This window comes from Cloeon dipterum, chromosome 2, assembly GCF_949628265.1.
Source record: "Cloeon dipterum chromosome 2, ieCloDipt1.1, whole genome shotgun sequence".
NCBI lineage: Eukaryota > Metazoa > Arthropoda > Insecta > Ephemeroptera > Baetidae > Cloeon > Cloeon dipterum.
This window is the reverse complement of record NC_088787.1, coordinates 5,674,509-5,693,962: the sequence shown is the minus strand read 5'-3', so window position 1 is coordinate 5,693,962 and position 19,454 is coordinate 5,674,509. Positions and strand designations below refer to the sequence as shown.

Here is a 19,454-nt window from a genome sequence, read left to right as displayed (position 1 = left end):
AAAGAATAAAATTCCTGTTCACATATTAACATTTTTTAATACTATAAAATGTAATCAGGACTTTTCCATTATTAAAAATATATAAAATAAATATTAAAATAATTAGAAATTATCTTTCTCTCTTTATCTTAATGCTATTTTATTTTATACCCGAATAAATAATAAGGGTTCAATATCCAATAAAGAAAGGAGTAAATCAACATTATTTTTTGGTGAATTCAAGTGTTTGCTGGATTAAAAATGTTTCTAAATTTAATATACTAAAAGAGAACGTCTTCACAATTTATTAAAAATAAATTTTTTGTTAATTTTAGTAAAAAAAAGTTGAAGGGAAGAATTTTTAGGAATTTACCCGAGCTGTTGCATAATTTCAATCCCAACGTTAAGACCAACCAACTCGTTCATAAAAATTCCTGCCAACCACCCCTAAAGAGCCCCACCTCCAGCTTTCCCGGGGTTGATGGAGAATTTGAACGATTGCAATTTTTCCTAAATGCATAGGCGAACGAACAGGTGTGTGTTGCAAAGAGCGACGAGAATGCGTTTTATTATTCGTCTCCGCTCTCGCGACGGCTATAGTGGCGGAGCAGGCGAAGAGGGCGAGAGGGGCGGGTGTTGGCCGCGGGCCCGCGAGGCGCGCGTCAACCCCCGTCCGGCGGCTGGGGCGGCGCGGTGCGCGGTTATTTAAGCACGGGTGGCCTGGTAATGGTGCCCCGATTCGTTTCATCCTGCTCCAGCGACGCGGCCTGTGTCGCTCTTTAATCCCTTGCATGCGCTAGCATCAAAGCTCCAGGGATACAGAGGACGCACCCCCCACACCGAGGTGAGTCTCACACCCCCGTCGCACCCTTTTGCTGCGCCGGCCGGCCCCGACAACTGTGCTATTGTGCGTGTCCAGCGGGTGATCAGTGCAAAAAGTGTGCAAGTTTTATTTTTTTATAAAAAAAATCCTGTTCAATTCTCTCGAATTCTCACACGCCAGGGCCGAGAGCGAGCGAGCGCGGCTTGCCAAAATCATTTTAAAAAGAGAAGCGACCCCCAGTCGTGCTAAATGCGTCCACAACAAGCGCGCCGGCCCGACCGAGCGTAACACATTTTCCGCACCTAGCGCGGCGCGGCGCTATTTTTACAATTGCGTCGGCCGCCAGCCACCGCGATGCGCCCTCCGCCACACCAGCCACCAGCGTATACATAATTTCTGCCTGACCAACCGCCACACACACACACACACTCACACACGGCAGCCAGAGAGAGTGATATCCGCACACAATCGCACCCCGCGTTTTAAAAATACCGACTGCCCGAAATTACGAGTCCGGCGCAAAATAGAACACTGGAGCCGCTGCCGCCACATTCTCGCCTAGAGAAAAGACAAAAAATGCAGACACAGTTCACCATCTAATTTAAATTTAAAATTTTTTAGGGGATGAAATCAGAAAATTTTGATCCTTAAAAACGGCTGGAATGTTTCTGAAGCATTTGTGGACAGTTTATTTCGCTTTAAAACAAATTGCATTAAAACCGAATTTTTGGATTGAAAATTTAATTTAAAAATTAGAAAATTCTAACTATACGTGCTTATTTGACGCTCCTGGTGACGAGAAAATGCTCAGAAAAACAACCAATTGTTTAAAAATTAATTTAATTCTCAACTTGAACTTTTTCTTCACAAAATTTAGCAAATTATTCCGTTAACTTGTGGATTTTTATCTTAATTTGTATTTTTTCCACGGATTTTAATCTTTATTTCCTTTGATTTTTAGCAATTTTTAAAAATATTTAAATCTTATTCAAAAATACAGCCACGAAAATTTCCTCTTCATCCCTAGCAAGAGGTTTCCAAATTTAACTAAAATAAATTAAATCCTTTTTTCAATTTTCAACAGTTTAATATTAATCATAAAATAATGTCTGAGAAAATTCAATTATTTTTCAAATTTACCTTTTGTCAACAAAATGATTTAAAGAATTTGGACGTTAATTCAACAGCTGAAAATTTCTTTATCCGTCCAACCCTTCAATTTCCTCCCCGAAAAGAGCCATTTTGATTTTTTTTGTGTTAAAATTCAATCAGATTTTTTTCCTCAATAATTTCCTCTCTCGAGCCCCGCGAACCCTGGCGGTAACAGTAACGCTCGACTTAAAATAAAACGCGAGCAGCAGTGGAGCAGCAGCGCGAGTGACGCAACAAATTAAAAATCCCTCCTTGTTGCCCGCTTGGCACTTCTGGTATGAAGTTGATTGCGAATTATTTTCAACGCAGGTGATTCACTGGCTGCTCCGCTCAATCTGCTCCGCACGCTGCGTTCAAGCCATTCAAGTCGGCCAAATAAACGACCAGAGCAATCAATGCCGCCTTTGAGACACGCGCGCGCGTACGTACGCACACACACACACGCACGCTTCTGCATCCGATATTGCAAATAAATAGAGACGGAAAAAATGGGATCCGAAATAGCAGAGAGAGAGCGCCGCGCCGATCGAGTGGAGGCTGCACGGAGGGATACATGCCGATGACAAGCAGGAAAATTCGGAATTTTTAGAATTTTGACCGTTGGACGCCATTTTCTTTAAATTTTTACGTTTTCTTGGCAATTGGTAGGACGCTAAGTGCCAATCCCGGTGGATCTAGGTGGAATCCTGGTGGATTCAACGTTGTTTATCCCTGGGGTAGTTAAAAATGATCAAGAATTATTTGAATCAGATTGGGAATTTTTTAGCGTTGAAATTCGCCAACATGGCGGCACTGTTCTTTTAAGATTTCCTGTTTATTCCAGATTTAATCTTGTTTCTGTAGATTCTTGGCGTTAAAAGATCTTAATTGACGTGCTGGAAACCAAAATCACTCCTTTTGACGGATTTGAATTTGAAATTATTGCAGTAACCGAAAATTCGGAAAATTCTTGAATGCACAGTGGCGCCAAAATGGTGGCTTTAAACACTAAAAACATTCCCAATCAAATCAGGAATGGAGCTGGTGGTCGAATAAACTCTAAAAACACGTCCAATTAAAAAAAAAATCATGTTTGTGTAACGAATAAATCCTCGCAAGAATTCGTGTTAATCGTTGTTGGCTCTTTCTGGATGTTTTTCAAATAGAAGCAGTGTCGCAAACAGCCGATCCAAATTAGATTGCTTGACAAGGTGTGTAACTCTGTGCGGCGATTGGCAACGTTTTGTTCGAACGCGCGGCTCCAATTATTTATGTCAATTGCTTTACGAGCGCCGCGCGCACACGCTCCATTGTTCAGCAGTATAGTGTGTGCTCCAATTTCATTTTAGTTAGCTTGGCTATTATTACTGCACATGTGTGCTCTCGCGCGGCGTCTCGTCGTCAATGGCTTTTTACTCTCGGCATATTAGCTCCGCCATAAACTTTAAAACACACACACACACGCGCGCGCGGCTGTTGACTTTTGAGGAGCTGCTGTTGCTGCTGCTTTCACTAATCCGATTTAGCCGAGAAATAAATTAATTGCTGGAGATGTTGTCTGGCTGGACACGATCGGCGAGAGGATAGAGGCAAGGTGAAAAATCTGTCGTGGGCATCTCTATGTCGTGTTTCGGCGGCGCGCACCACTAGCTCCCAGGCCTCAGTTTTATTTCAAGCCGAGCGAGCGGCCAGGTGCTCGCTTTGTATGCCGTCCGCGGCGGCTGCGCGCGCCAAAATTCGCCTGCACGGCCAAAAGCGGCCCGAAATCGTTCCACTTTGTTCCAAACGAGGTCGGAAATTTCTGGAATTTTTGTTAATTATCGAAAGAAAATTTGGAAAACTGGATTTTAATTCTTAAAATTATTTAATTAAGACAAAAAATAAAATTCTTAAGAATTTTAACTCTTGGGATTACGTTCAAACTGAAATTTTTTAGAAAAGGCGCGAAAATTACACCAAGAATCCAAGTTTTGTCAAGAATTTTCCTCTAAAAACGTCATTTTCCAATTAAAACGAATCCGATTGGCTTGAAAAACCCATCTAGAGCTCATTTTCAAAGAATTTAATTCTTAAATCAAACATCCGACGAATTCCCGGTTGAAATCCACGCGAATTCTGCTCATTATTCGGTATTATGTACGATTTTGGCGCCACCGGGCGAGGGGGCGTGTCCGGCTGAGCGACGGAGCACCACGTATGTAGGCGCGCGGTTGCGTGCTTGGGCGAGAGGAGGCGCGCGCGTCGCTCGGCCAACCAGCCACTCTCATCTGCTGGTGTGTATGTGGAGCAGCATGAAATTTCACTCGTGTGTTGTTCAGCTGCGATTGGCGTAGGCCGGCCGAATTTTCCCACACTTTTCCGTCGGCGCCCCCCCGTGCACGAGCGAGCGTCACCCCCCAGCAGCCGCCGCCACCTCCGCCGCCGCCTCCGCCGTCTCCGGTCCGGCCGCCTTGCGAGAAAAGACGGACAGAAACGGACACTTTTCGGTCAAAGGGAGAAGCACCCTCGGCCGCCCGCGGCCCCCGGCGTGAGTACACGTGGCCCCCACGGTCCCCGCAGGCCCCCGAGACTCGGTTGAACGAAAGCCAAGCTGTGCGTTTGCGGCTTTCTGCGTGACTCACTCCCTCCGTGTGAGAGAGAGAAAAATATGCATATTAAATTCTTTCTTTCTGCGCTGTTCCAGTAGGATTGTGTGGATGAGTTGCTGAATCTCGCGAGGAATCCGAGCAACAGACGAACTCATCATGGATGATGGTCACGCAAAGACGTCGGAAGAAGTCGTCGAGTTCTTCAACCTCGACTTCGACAAGGGCCTGACACCCGACCAGGTCAAGAGGAACCAGGAGAAATATGGTCTCAACGGTGAGCGCCTCGCCAGCCTCATTACGCAACAACTGAACTAATTTGCCCATTCTTTTCTGTTGCAGAACTACCCGCAGAAGAGGGTGAGTCCGAGGAACGAGCACCAGAATTAATTTACCTAGAAAAATAATACGCAGTGATTTGCGCCATCCTGGCCGAGATAAGGAGCATTGTCGTGCGCGTCGGAAATTTATATACATGCACACACGCGTGTAATCTTATCAGTTGGCGCGATAGATTCCTGAATTCGCCGGCCGAACGGTGTGACGGCCGAACTGTGCATAGATAATTGCGCGGAACAAAGTTCAAGCCAGCTATTACCGACCAAAAATGCAGCGAAATGCCTTATCTCGACTCGTATTGTTTGCCCGCGGGCTGTGCAAATCGTTCAAACGGTCTAAAAATAGATTCTAATTTGGGTCGGCTCGCACAGCATTATTCTTAAAACGCAGAAACCGAGTAATGTTTTATTACGGAAGTTGTAATCAGCTCAGACTTAATTATTTTCCTTGAAATGCCGATAACGCTTGAATTCATAAACAAATCGAGGATTGCTTTCCTTTCTCTAAATGTTAAAACCGATCCAAAGTTTCTAACGAAATGCACTTTGATTTTCAGGCAAAACTATTTGGCAGCTTGTTCTCGAGCAGTTCGATGACCTCCTTGTCAAGATCCTGCTTTTGGCCGCCATCATTTCCTTCGTAAGTTGATCGCCCATCATTTTTCCTTATCTACAAATCGATGATTGCAATCATGCCTTAAAGCCAAGCTGGAATCTTAAACAGGGGTTTATTTCGGAACGTGTTGCATTTTAAATTTTGAAATATTGGTGTTGCTTAATTTGTTGCATTTTATAACTTATGGTGGGGCGGGTTTTTTAAATTTACTTTTTACCGTCGTAAAATTACGAAATATCGAACTGAATGACGATATTTAAGTTTCTCATTGGAAAAAATTGTCAAATAAATGTTTTTTTATTATTTCTATCAAATTTAGAGTACTTTTAATTAATTTTTTGATTGTATTTCACCTCAGCCATTTTCGTTGTTAATCCTCTCTAATTTCGACTGGAAACTTTTTTTAATTTTTCAATAAAAATTAACATTTTAATCTTAATAAGTCTTAATTTTATGCTGGAATTAATAGAGATTTTTAACCGTTTTTTCCTTTCGAAAATTTTTTCTTTAAATTTCGTAATTTTTTTAGGAAGAAAATAAGTCAAAATCAATGTTTTGTGGTTTTTAATTTACCTTTAATGGGCCGAAAAAGTTATTTAAGATTAGGAATGTCAGGAAGAACTTTTGACACTGTTTAGAAGAGTTAAATTTTGCTATATTTAAAAAAAATTAAATTAATATATTTTCCAAGTTAAAAATTAGTTGTGGCATTTTTTGTTACATATAATTTTTTTAAGTGGGAAGGAATTTTTTAGCCTTATAAAAATGCAATAAATCAAGAAAGAGTCAAAATTTCAAAAATTACTAGTCATTAAATTAATAATTTGCCCATTTTTGTATAATTTTAATGAAAATCCCCATTAGACGCCGTGGTGAAAGTGAACCGTTTAAAGTTTCGATGAAAAATAATAAATTTTGTCCCGTAAAACGATTTTGTTTGCGAGTTATGAGTTATGAAGCTCCAAAGGTTAAAAATCCTAATTTTTAATTCCCGGAAAAGTCCCTAAATTTGTGATTGTTGCCGATAAATTTTTAAGTATCTCAAAATAATGCTTTCAAACTTTCTGAGCCGCAAAACCAGGGCATGTAGGTCATTTTTGTCATCTAGAAACAATTTTAAAATAAAGTTTTTAAGAAAAAAAAAATACCCACCAATCGATTTTTCGCATTAAAAAGACCAAAATTCAGCCAAATTGACAGGGTTGCTTTTACCATCCGGTTTTTTACAACTCAATTTTACCAATTTTTTGCGCGAGAAATGGTAGAAATTAATTTTGTCAATTTTTCTCGTTAAAATCTAAAATTTGGCGTTCGGAATGGCCAAAATTTCCTTGTCTGTGCTGATATTTTCTTTTAAATTGCCATTTGCTGCCTCAATTTCTCAAAATATTTCCCTCTGACAATTTTTCAAGTCGAGGTCATGAGCAAACAATTAGAAAATTATTGAAAACTGAGGCGCAAACATTGCCTGCAATTAAAAAACTGGTTAAAATTGAGAAAAAAAACGTTTTTTTTTATAAATTGAGCTTAACCTTTATTTTTAAAATCAACTTTGAATTTATTTATTTAAATTCACAAAATATATCTTGTTAATTAAATTGTTATTTTTTACTTTCTCGCAGGTCCTGGCTATGTTTGAGGAAGAGGAGTCGGTGACCGCGTTCGTCGAGCCTCTTGTCATCCTGTTGATCCTGATCGCAAACGCCGTTGTGGGCGTGTGGCAGGAGCGTAACGCTGAATCGGCCATCGAGGCGCTGAAGGAGTACGAGCCCGAGATGGGCAAGGTCGTGCGCGGCGACAAGGCTGGCGTGCAGAAGCTGCGCGCCAAGGAAATCGTGCCCGGTGACGTCGTTGAGGTGTCCGTCGGAGACAAGATTCCGGCCGACATCCGTCTCATCAAGATCTTGTCGACGACGCTGCGTATCGATCAGTCCATCCTGACCGGCGAGTCCGTCTCGGTGATCAAGCACACCGATGCCGTGCCCGACCCGCGCGCCGTCAACCAGGACAAGAAGAACATCATCTTCTCCGGCACCAACGTCGCCGCCGGCAAGGCCCGCGGCGTCGTCATTGGCACTGGCCTCAACACTGCCATTGGTAATTTTAGTTTTATGAATTTATGGGCCGGATTATAAATTTTTCACTCTGCTCGTAGGTAAGATTCGTACTGAGATGACTGAGACTGAGGAGATCAAGACGCCCCTGCAGCAGAAGCTTGACGAGTTCGGCGAGCAGCTGTCCAAGGTCATCTCCCTCATCTGCGTGGCCGTCTGGGCCATCAACATTGGACACTTCAACGATCCCGCTCATGGTGGCTCCTGGATCAAGGTATAAAAATTAAAATTTTAATTTTTATGGTATTTTGAGGCCAAAAATTAATTTTTGAGTTAAGACCAAACCCTCTCCCTACCTTCCCGTTTAAAAAATCGGCAAATTTGCTAATCTTTGCGCAAAACCTGAGCAAATGACGGGTTTTTGTCGTGGGAATCGTAATTTCAAGTCAAAAACTAAATCTGGTCCAAAGGGGAATTTATAAAAAAATTAAATCCAACCATTTTAAAATGGTCCGAGGGCGACAATTAGGCCTCAAACACGCGGAATTTCACGGGGATTGTGATGATCTTTGGGTTTCCATAGTACGACCAAAAGAAGCCGAATTATTAATTTTTAAAGTCGAAAAAACGTGACTTGTGACATTTGCCAACTGTGGTTTTTGGGAGCCAGGTGGGGCCCTATGGGTCAGTCGGCGCCGATTCTGTCGCCAATCGACGCCCCTTGGTGAGGCTCGTTCGTCCGTGTGCGGTTTATCAAAATTAAATCATTTTTAACAATTTTAACGAATTTTTGTCCGGCCATTTTTCGGAAAATCAAAATTTTCTATGATATCCAGTTCAGGACAAAAATTCGAAAAAATTTGTTCCTCAGTCGACGCGAAATTTACCTGGGATCATTTTAAGACTAAAAAGAGCCGATCTGATTTAAATCCTGGGACTGGGAGCTGATAATTTTTAAAATTTAAAAAAAGTGACATTTACGATATCTCTGCAACATGAAAATTCTTAAAATCGCGATTTATTCTTAATTGAGAAAATCTAAAGAGTTTTACGGACACCATCTCATGCAAAAGATCGCCGCCGGTCTGGGAACCGATTATTGGATTTTTCGCTCCCATAGAAAAATTCAAATAAATTTCTTACGGTTTTTCGGTTTTGCGCGACGAAAATGGGTTTATTTTTTTTTTAAATTCAGCCGATTGTCCGATCGTCGACTACGATCCCTCATTGGACAGGTCTTTGATTCCACTTTTACTTGGGATACCCTAACGACCTTTTTCAGGGTATTCCGACCTGAGATTTGCTCAGAATCCGGTTTTTAATGCCTTTTTACTAATTTCAAGCAAACTTGGTGACGATTTTTTCCCTTCCCTGTCCCCTGTCACCGACCTTTATCAGGTCACGCGACCTGACATTGAGCCCAGACTGTTTTTGTTGCTTTTTCGCCGCCGCTGGCGCTTATATTTTAGTCTTTATTCAGTGAATAACCTAATCTCTTTCTCCAGGGTGCCGTGTACTACTTCAAGATTGCCGTCGCCCTGGCCGTGGCCGCCATTCCTGAGGGTCTGCCCGCCGTCATCACCACTTGCTTGGCTCTGGGCACCCGCCGTATGGCCAAGAAGAACGCCATCGTGCGCTCTCTGCCTTCCGTTGAGACCCTCGGCTGCACGTCCGTCATCTGCTCCGACAAGACCGGCACTCTGACTACCAACCAGATGTCCGTCAGCAGAATGTTTGTGTTCAACCAGAACGACACGACCGGCTCGTCCTTTGACGAGTTCGAGATCACCGGCTCGACCTACGAGCCCATCGGTGAAGTCTTCCTCAAGGGCTCCAAGGTGAAGGCCGCCGACTACGAAACCCTGCACGAGCTGTCCACCATTTGCGTCATGTGCAACGACTCCGCCATTGACTTCAACGAGTTCAAGCAGGCCTTCGAGAAGGTCGGCGAGGCCACCGAGACCGCCCTGATCGTGCTCGCCGAGAAACTGAATCCCTTCGGAGTTCCCAAGAGCGGCGTTGACCGTCGCTCCTCCGCCATCGTCGTCCGCCAGGACGTCGAGACCAAGTGGAAGAAGGAGTTCACTCTTGAGTTCTCCCGCGATCGTAAATCCATGTCTTCCTACTGCGTGCCCCTCAAGGCCTCCAAGCTCGGCTCTGGACCCAAGCTCTTCTGCAAGGGCGCCCCTGAGGGCGTGCTCGACAGGTAATTTTTAATGATTTGTTGCTATTATTAAAAATCGCATTAAAATCGACTCCAAAGCATATTTCAGGGCGGGATGCCCTGAAAAAGGTCGTTAGGGTATCCCAGGTTAAAGTCCAATCAAAGACCTGTCTGATGAGGGGTCGTAGTCGCTAATCTAAAGAGCGGTAGAATTTAAATAAAAAAAAACTATTCTCGCTTTTGCGCTTACTGCGTTGCACAAAGAGAATAAACCGAAATAATAATTTTAATTTTTCTATGGGCGTGAAAAATCTGAAAATTGGTTTCCAGACTGGCGGCAGTCTTCTGCTTGCGATGGAGTCTTTTAAGTTTCCTCCGTTTGGAAAAAAAATTGCAAATTTTCGATTTCCTTGCGGAAAAAGTGCAAAATTCAAAGTTAAAAATCTATCCCCTCCTAGAAACTTGATCGGATCAGCTTGAATTTTGTAGTCTAATTATCCCAGGTATATTACGCCTTAGCTGAAGAGCAATTTTTTTTACTTTTTCGAAAATTGGCCAGAAAAAATTCGTGAAAATTTGAAAAATGATCCGATTTTGGAAAACCGCTCACGGGCGAACGCGCCTCATCAAGGGACGTCGATTGGTGACAGAATCGGCACCGTCCGGCCCATAGGGCCCCGCCTGGGCCCAAAAAACCAAAAGTCTGAAATGTCACATTTTGCGTTTTTTCGACTTTAAAAATAATAACTCGGCTTCTATGGGTCGTAGATGAAAAAACCAAAGTTCATCAGACTCGCCGTGAAACTCTTGTGTGTTTTGAGCTCAATTTTCGCCCGCGCCCCATTTTAAATTGTTTGGTTTTATTTTATTTAAATTCCCCTACAGACTGGATTCAGTTTCTTACTTGAAATTACGACTCCCCGCGACAAGACGCGTCGTTTGCTCATGTTTTGTGCCAAAACTCGCAAGATTTAATGGCTATTAAATATTTTTAATTATTAACCTCTTTATTCCCTTAGTGAACACTTTTTAATTTTATTAATTTTTGTCCTCAGGTGCACTCACGCTCGCATTGGTACTACCAAGGTGCCTCTGACCACTGCCATGAAGAACCGCATCCTGGACGTGACCCGCCAGTACGGTACCGGCCGCGACACCCTGCGTTGCTTGGCCCTCGCCACCGCCGACAACCCAATGAAGCCCGAGGACATGGATCTCGGCGACTCGAACAAGTTCTTCCAGTACGAGGTTGGTGATTCAGGCCGGCGCCTCATTATTTCTCCCTTATTAACCCAATTCGTCCCTCTCTATCTCGAGAGAGAGAGAGTAATGCGGGTGGAACAATGCTCGGAAGTGGCCTAAAAACGGCTTTAAAGAGATGCACTCCGCCTCTGATAGAGAAAAAAAAACCGTCTGGCAAGCGGCACTGGCGGGTTTCGGGGCTTAATTATTTTCTCGCCTGTGAATGCGGATTAGCCTCGAGCTTTGTACGACTTCGCTTTGATGCAAATCGGCTCAATGATGCCCCGAAATTTTTAGAAAGGCAAACAATAAACAATGCCACGTCAATTAATTAATGGGTATTATTTCCTTAAACGTTCGGAGCATCAAAATTTAAAACGTAAATTTGATAATTAAAAATGTTTTAATCAGTCCAATTTTTTATATAATTTAATTAATGAACTAAATGAAATTACTAATTTTTAATTAATTTCCAGAACAACCTGTGCTTCGTCGGCGTGTGCGGCATGCTTGACCCTCCCCGCAAGGAAGTTTTCGACTCTATTGTGCGTTGCCGCGCTGCCGGCATCCGCGTCATCGTGATCACCGGCGACAACAAGGCCACCGCTGAGGCTATCTGCCGCCGCATTGGCGTCTTCGGCGAGGATGAGGACACCACCGGCAAGTCCTACTCTGGCCGCGAATTCGACGACCTGCCCCTTTCCGAGCAGAAGGCCGCCGTCGCACGTGCCCGTCTCTTCTCCCGCGTCGAGCCCGCCCACAAGTCCAAGATTGTTGAGTTCCTCCAGGGACAGAACGAGATCTCCGCCATGGTGAGAAAGATAAAGAGAGGAATATTAAACATTAAAGAAGGCCCTCCTCAAGTAATAGTCGGACAAGCGGAGAAAAACCCGACAAAATTTATTTTTAATTTTTCTATGGGCGCGAAATTTTTTTTAAGTCTGTTTACAGACCGGCGTCGGAACTACGCGTGCTATGGAACTGGTGGGAATCCATTTTGGGTTCCTGTGTTGGGAAAATTGGCGAATTTTTGATTTCCCGATGATATCTTTACGAAAAGTTCTAAATTCACGTTTTCCAAACTTCAAAATTAATCTTGTCTTGGGGTTTTAATCGGATCGGCTCGTATTTGGTCTCAAAATATTCCCAGATAAAAATTAAAGTCGATTGATCTTGGGGTTTGTCGAATTTATTCCCGAATCGCGAAATATTTTCTACCGGAAACTGAAAGTTTTAAAAAAAACTCAAAATTTCCACTTCTATATAAAATCAACCGCCCGATCAAAGTTAATAAAAATCTCTCAAAATGTCCTTTATTCGATGCCTAGCTTAGATGGCATATCCGGGTCGCGGTGAATTTGTTTTTGAAAATTTTGATTTTTTCGAAATTTGAGCAGAAAAAAATTCGCAGTAATTCAAAAAATGGTCAAATCGCGGAAAATCGCACACTGGCGGACATTCCCCTCCAAGGGGCATTGATTGGTCCCAGAATAAGCGCCGTCAGGCCCTTGGGGCCCCGCCTGGGCCCCATAAACAAAAGTTTGAAATGTAATAACGCGATTTGTGGACTTTAAAAATTAATAGCTCGGCTCCTATGGGTCGCACAGTTTTAAACTAAAGTTTACCAGACTCGCCATAAAATTCTGCGTCCTGTTGGTCGTATTGGACCCCCTTCCACCCCCGCCTCCGTTTATGCCCCCAAAATCTGTGCAATTTTAAAGTTTTTGGGTTATAATTTTTTTAAATTCACCTATGAACCGGATGGTGATTTTTACTGCTTCATACATAATATCTAACTAAAACGCGTTGATTATTGATCGCATTTCGCGCCAAAATTCTAAATTTGGTGATTTTTTGGGTCGAGGGAGCCGTTTTTGTAATAACTTATGGAGGCCCACTACCTTCACCTGCACAGCTGCTTTAAAAGAGTAAAATTAAAATGAAAAAATGAATTTAATTCCAGACTGGTGATGGTGTGAATGACGCCCCCGCCCTGAAGAAGGCTGAAATTGGTATTGCCATGGGCTCCGGCACCGCCGTCGCCAAGTCCGCCTCCGAGATGGTGTTGGCCGACGACAACTTCTCTTCCATCGTGGCCGCCGTCGAGGAGGGCCGCGCTATTTACAACAACATGAAGCAGTTCATCCGTTACCTGATCTCCTCCAACGTCGGCGAGGTCGTGTCCATCTTCCTGACCGCCGCCCTCGGCCTGCCCGAGGCTTTGATCCCCGTGCAGCTGCTGTGGGTCAACCTTGTGACTGACGGTCTGCCCGCCACCGCCCTCGGCTTCAACCCCCCCGATCTGGACATCATGGACAAGCCTCCCCGCCGCGCCAACGAGTCTCTCATCTCCGGCTGGCTCTTCTTCCGTTACATGGCTGTCGGCAGCTACGTCGGCGCCGCCACTGTTGGTGCTGCCACCTGGTGGTTCATGTACAGCCCTGAGGGACCTGGGCTCACTTACTGGCAGCTGGTCCGTTTATAAATGATCCAAAGGAGTTTATTTTCTTACTACTGATTAATTTACAGACTCACCACCTGTCCTGCTTCGCCGAAAACCCCGACTTCAAGGGTGTTGACTGCAAGATCTTCCACGACCCTCACCCAATGACCATGGCCTTGTCTGTGCTCGTCACCATTGAAATGTTGAACGCCATGAACAGGTTATTTCTTTTTTTTAATTGCTGTAAATATTTTTAACTTAAATTTTACTTCTCGTTCGACAGCTTGTCTGAGAACCAGTCTCTGCTTGTGATGCCTCCCTGGTGCAACTTGTGGCTGTGCGGAGCCATGGCTCTCTCTTTCTCGCTTCACTTCGTCATCCTCTACGTCGAAATCCTCTCAGTAAGAATTTTTTCTGCTCGGAGCGAATTCCGGAGCTCAGAAATATTTTTGGTTCAAATTTCATTGTTTTTTAGCGATATCAGGGTAGGGTACCCTGCTAAAGGTTGTCAGGGTGGATCAGGTGGTAGGGCCCGGCGAGACCTTTCTTTTAAGGTCTTATCTATCCGTCAAATTTTAACAGAAAAACAATTTTCGCGTGATTTTGAAAACAATTTCATTTATTTCTTATTTTTTTATGGCCGCGAGAAAGCTTAAAATGTGTATTCAGACCAGAGTTAGACTTACAAATGCAATGGAACGGTTTGAAACTCATTTTGGGTCCCCGTTTTGAACAAGAATAAAAATCGGGCTTTGAAGAATTTTTTTAATTTTTGTACAATTTGTGTTTTTCCATTTGTTTTTTTATTGGATCTTTAAAAAATCGCGGTATTTTGAAAAACGGTCGGATTTTGTAAAACCGCACATGAGGAGACGTGCCCAACCTAGGGGCATCGATTGGTGCCGGAATCACCGCCCCCTGGCCCAAAAGGCCCCTGCTTGGCCCCAAAAACCAGAATTTTGAAATGTCCAATTCACGTTTTTCGGCCTTTAAAATTCAATACTTCGGCTCCTATGGGTCGTAGATTAGCTAACCAATGTTTGTTGGACTCCTGGTAATATTCTGCGTCGAATGGACCCAAAAGCGGCCCCGTGCGCCCCTCCGGCCCAAAAGGCCCAAAAATCTGTTTTTTCTGATTTTTTTTTTAAATTCACGTATGGGCCCTTGGCTGATTTAAACTTTATAACGCTTCATTTGGCACCGAAAGGCGTCGATGGGCCGGGTTTGGTGCCAAAATTCCTGTTTTTGGCATTTTTTTTTACATGATTTTCAGAATTTTTTACAATATTTCCTGTCTAATTTTAATTTTGTTAACTTGGATAAATTTTGACTGCCAGTTACTGACCGTTCGTGTGTGCAGGGTGTGTTCCAGGTCACTCCACTGAACGGAGAAGAATGGTTAACCGTGATGAAGTTCTCCATCCCTGTGATCCTGCTGGACGAGTCCCTCAAGTTCTGCGCCCGCAAGATCACTGACGGTGAGCGTGGTTATTACCCGAGAGATTTGCATTGGATGGGTGTGATGTGGGGCGTGTATGCCGTGCTCATCGTGTACGGACCCATCTAACACGAGTGTCTTGTGACCAAAAGTAACAAGCAATTATTTTAAAACCAACCACGAGGACGATTTTACTTCAGCTTCCTCAGCCGGCACGTGTGTCAAAACCAAACAAACAAACAAACAAACGAGATGAATGAATGTAGCTGCTGCTCCTCTACTTCTCGCATTATATATCAATACACTTCATCCAAAGAAACACACACACTCTACTCGAAAAGCATCCGAACGCCTCTTTCATTTATTTCTAACACACACACAAACACACACACTCTCTCTTCCTTCGATGCCGCGGCTGTCCGCCTCTGGTCAATTTATAATTTTTTTTCTGTTAGTGTTCGAGATGTATCATAATTTATTGGCTTTTGCGGCTGCTTGCATTTTGATTTCGTAGCTTGAGAGAGAAAGAAAGAAATTAGTCGGGCCTGATCGGGTGGGAAGGGCGGCGCCATTTTTTTGAAAATGGCGACCGGTTTTTTAACGGCACGCCTGGAGGTAATAATTTATTTTGATTGGACGCCATTTTTGTTTTTGAATTTATTTCTCTCCTTCTTTTTTCATCCTCCTCTTTACTCTCATCTCTGCCAAACTGTACGCTATTACGTTTGAGAATTTACTATTTTTTAATTAATTGTTTCTGATGCGTGAACTGCGTTGTGTATGGGTCGTAAATCTATAATTTTAGTGAGTGCGCGCGCGTTCGTTTCTCGTTTCTCTGGGTGACGAGTTGCTAGTTTGCCTTACGAGACGCCCGGCCTTTTTCGCCGGGCCACACACTCCCCTCTTAGATTAAATTAAATTAAAATACGAGGTAACGGGTGCAATTCTATCTCGGAAATCATCATTCTTTTTACCGTGTCCGACAAATACACACAAACACACAATTTTTTGGATACTTACAGCATGGTTGTTGTTATTGTTGTTGATTTTTCCGAAAGAAATTGATTGATTTGTATTAAAAAAACAAAAAATGGAAAATTTTGCTGTTTGGTTGTAACCGAGTGTGCGTTATTTTTCCTCCTCGCCCAAAATCCGGAGCAAGCAAGCGTCTGTGATTTTGCTGTACTCTCACATTCACACTCACTCTCGGCGTTGGTGCAGCAAACAAACCAAATTGTGCGATGGCGAATTGAAAAAACAGAAAAAAATTGTTACTCTGCCGTAGATTTGATTGTTTGTAGTTTTCGATTTACGGATATTAAGGCCAGGTGATATTTTGTGCAAGCAATGTAAGTACACCAGTGTGGATTCAGCATTAAAAATTAAGCGCCAATCCGCCGTTTGCGTGGTGGATCTACTTCGCACGGCGGAGGAATGAGCGCGTTCTTACTGGCCGGCAGAAAAGCGTATACCGCCGCCGGCCAATCAGAGCGAGCTCGATCCTCCGCCGAGCGAAAGTAGATCCGAAAACCCCGCGAACGGCCTGTTTTACCTGAGAAACAAACATGAAAAATGAAAATTAACCGCATGTCGAGAGAACCAAGACGAATTGGAGACCAGTTCAGTGCTGCCGTGCCAATTTGAAGGACTAATCACTATACAGACAGACAGACACAGGAGTCGAGTGACGACGCTCCGGCCGTTTTCGCAACCAAGCAAGAAAGAATGAAACAAAAAATCATGATGTATTCTTACGCATATTGGAGAAATAATGTGGCCTACACCTACTATTATACTAACATGTAATCAAACTACTCTCAAATCCACTAACTCGACTTTTTATTTCCCTCTCTCCACCTTGAATTTTCTCCTCTCTTGTTTTGAACTGGATCTCAAAAGTAGTGTGTGCATCTTCCGTTTGGAGTTGAGTTTTGAGACTGCTTGTTGCTTGCATTTTGCCGGACAGAGCTGATCTCGAAAGGTAAGCTGCATTTTTTCCCCTACTTTGTAAATATATATAGTACATTATACAACATGCAAAAAACCTGCAAAAAAAATATACTTGACAAATTTGTTTATTTACCTGAATGAGACGAGGTTAGGCAACCTGTGCAGCACCTGAGTCGAGCAGGTTGCCTAATCTGGATTTTCTAAGGTGATGTTTTGGAGCGGAAAGGATTTTTTTAAAGGGAGGGAAGCTTGATTGGTTTGTAAGGGGAGGGGAGGGGAGTCAGGGTAAGTGCCGAATGAAACAGTTGCATAAACCCTTAGTTATTGAAGCCGCCAACAGATGGCGCCACCGTAGACTTTCGATTTCAAGGCATTTCCGCTGCGATTTCAGACTCAATCTAGCTATTTTGCTTTTTTTTAATTAATTTGCTTTTTTTTGACGTGCTGAAAACCAAAATCGGTTCAGCCATTCGCCGTAGAAACGTTGTAAAAGATTTTTTATTTCAAAAAATAGTTTTTCACGATTCTACGGCGAATGGCTGAACCGATTTTGGTTTCCAGCACGTCAAAAAATAGCAAATTAATTGAAGAATGCACAGTAGCTAGATTGAGTCTGAAATCGCAGCGGAAGTGCCTTAAAATCGAAAGTCTACGGTGGCGCCATCTGTTGGCGGCTTCGAACACTTAGGGTTTATGCAACTGGTGAATTAACGTGAATTAAGAGAAACATTGCGATTTTTAGGCATTTTTGAGTAAAAATATTTAAATTTAATTCTGCCATTCGCGGTAGAAATTTAAAAACAATTTTTTAAAAAAAGAAAAAATTTACTGTTGCTTCTACCGTGATTGGCTGGACAGATTTTGCTCTCTAATACATCAAATTAAATAGAATTTAATTGAAAATAAATTCATTTTACTATCCTTTCGCTCCAAAAATTAGTCTTCGAGCCCGTCTTTGTTCAGAACCGCTTTGCTTCAATTGGTTTCGCTTTTCATGTGCCTTTAGAGAAAAAAAATACGTAAAAAAACTGTCGTAGAAGCGACAGCAGAAATGTGTCGTGCCTGTCCATATATACGTACACGCAATCGGGCCTCTCTGAAAGAGCCGCGAGGCCGCGATGAACCAACGTGAAGCTTTCCTCGTCTGTGCGCTCGCTTTCTGTGCTGCTTTCGGCGCGGCGCCTGAATTCTTCGCGCCGCTGCAACTGCCGCTCGCTCGCTCGCTCGCTGTCTGTGCCGATGGAGGTGGAGCTGCGAAAAACGAGCTAATTGGTCGTCATTCTTGTTTTCCAACAGTGCCCGAGCTGGTAAAAAAGTCCGACTAGAGAGACAAGAGCGCACGAGAGGCCGCGCGCGCAGTGCCCCGCTGGACTCCTGGACCCTGACTCGTCGCCCCCTGACAATTTTTTATCGAACCTGATTCGGAAGAGTAAAAAGGCACTCACCGCAAGTGTAGACAAATATACGCAGGCTTTTTGCATTACTTAAAATTAAAATAGAGAATAATTATTATATTTAAATACACACAGACGCCGAATAAAGACACAAAAGTCAGCCCCCTAAGTTACGATTAAGTTGTAAATGAATGTCGCATGCGTTTTCACCCCCCAGTGTTGCTTTCTGTGCGCGGCGGACACACCCACACGTGGCTAATGCGCTGCTCTGTCGCTTTGGATTTCAGTTCCTGACAAGGTCGTCGACAAGATGGCCCACTAAGCAGGCCGACGAGCGTCCCCGCCGTCGAATTATTCCCAAAAAATAATAAAAATACACACTGTAGCAAAAATCAGAGACGAAAGTTCTAAACCCGAATTCGGACACTCTCGATAATTAATTATTATACTTTAATCTCGTATGTAAATATAATTTATTTGTGCAGAGACCATCTGTTGAGAATTAGCGCTTTCTTTTTTCTTTTCCTACACATTTTCTAGGGACATAGTTGTGACTTAACAATGCTGTACTAACAAAGAATGCTGCTGCTGCTGCTGCTGCCGTGTCGACCGACGGAGCACCGCGCGCATGCGCACGCGCACGCAGCGCCGAACATTTTTTTTCGCGGATCGTCGGCATTGGGACACGCGCCCCGCGAGCCCCTCGCGACCTTCTATCTATCTTTCTTTCTTCTTGTTGTTCTCTCGCGGCAGTCGTTCTGCTCTGCACGCGAGAGGCTCGTGCTCGGCGCGCCTCCCGTGCCGCCGCCGCCGCCCCCCGGCCTGCTGCCCCCCACACGCGCTCTCTGCCAGCCAACCGATGCAAAATGAAAATAAAAAGAATCCAATACACAATATTAAGCACTCACACACAACTACCACGCTCAGACGAAAAATCAGGAATGGAAATCAGCTGCACTCTCATTCCCATTCCCTCGGATATGTAATTCTCCGGCAGAACGACTCTGCCAGTGGCAATGGAACAAACAAACGAATAAAGTTTTTTGACTTAAAACACCAAAACCACGAATGACTTTCAATTCAAACCAAAACCCCACGAGGATTTGAAAAATGTCTAAAAATTAGGAAAGTTTGATTTCTAATCTCTAATTCCCTTATTAAAAATCTCGTTTTAATCTCATAATTCGCACTCTGTTGCATAAATCGCGAAAATAAGCGAAAAAATTAAAAACATTTTGAAAGAGCCAGAAATATTTTGGTTGGAAAATTGTACAAGCGTTATTTGAATTAGTTCGCT

The 19,454-nt window shown here is 43.4% G+C and overlaps 1 protein-coding gene across 5 annotated transcripts; it reads left to right on the top strand.

The window, feature by feature from the left end:
- Window positions 1-668: 668 nt before the first annotated feature.
- On the top strand, window positions 669-19,219 carry SERCA (ATPase sarcoplasmic/endoplasmic reticulum Ca2+ transporting SERCA). 5 transcript variants are annotated; one of them, XM_065481133.1, is made up of 14 exons: window positions 669-823; window positions 4,617-4,795; window positions 4,861-4,878; window positions 5,414-5,496; window positions 7,095-7,569; window positions 7,628-7,800; window positions 9,032-9,732; window positions 10,746-10,938; window positions 11,409-11,744; window positions 12,896-13,405; window positions 13,462-13,595; window positions 13,659-13,776; window positions 14,736-14,853; window positions 18,445-19,219. In XM_065481133.1, the coding sequence occupies exons 2-14, from the start codon at window positions 4,678-4,680 to the stop codon at window positions 18,477-18,479; spliced, it is 3,012 nt and encodes a 1,003-aa protein (XP_065337205.1). In that variant the 5' UTR covers window positions 669-823; window positions 4,617-4,677; the 3' UTR covers window positions 18,480-19,219. The 5 variants fall into 5 exon arrangements, with proteins under 5 accessions (XP_065337205.1, XP_065337207.1, XP_065337202.1 ...); XM_065481135.1 differs by having other exon boundaries at window positions 18,060-18,531; XM_065481130.1 differs by lacking the exon at window positions 18,445-19,219 and having other exon boundaries at window positions 14,736-16,639.
- Window positions 19,220-19,454: the final 235 nt, after the last annotated feature.

Coding starts and splice junctions, on each gene's coding strand:
- SERCA (XM_065481130.1), top strand. CDS start 4,678: ATGGATGATGGTCACGCAAAGACGTCGGAAGAAGTCGTCGAGTTCTTC. Junction 7,801..9,031: donor ATGGTGGCTCCTGGATCAAG/GTATAAAAATTA, acceptor CTCTTTCTCCAG/GGTGCCGTGTACTACTTCAA. Junction 10,939..11,408: donor ACAAGTTCTTCCAGTACGAG/GTTGGTGATTCA, acceptor ATTAATTTCCAG/AACAACCTGTGCTTCGTCGG.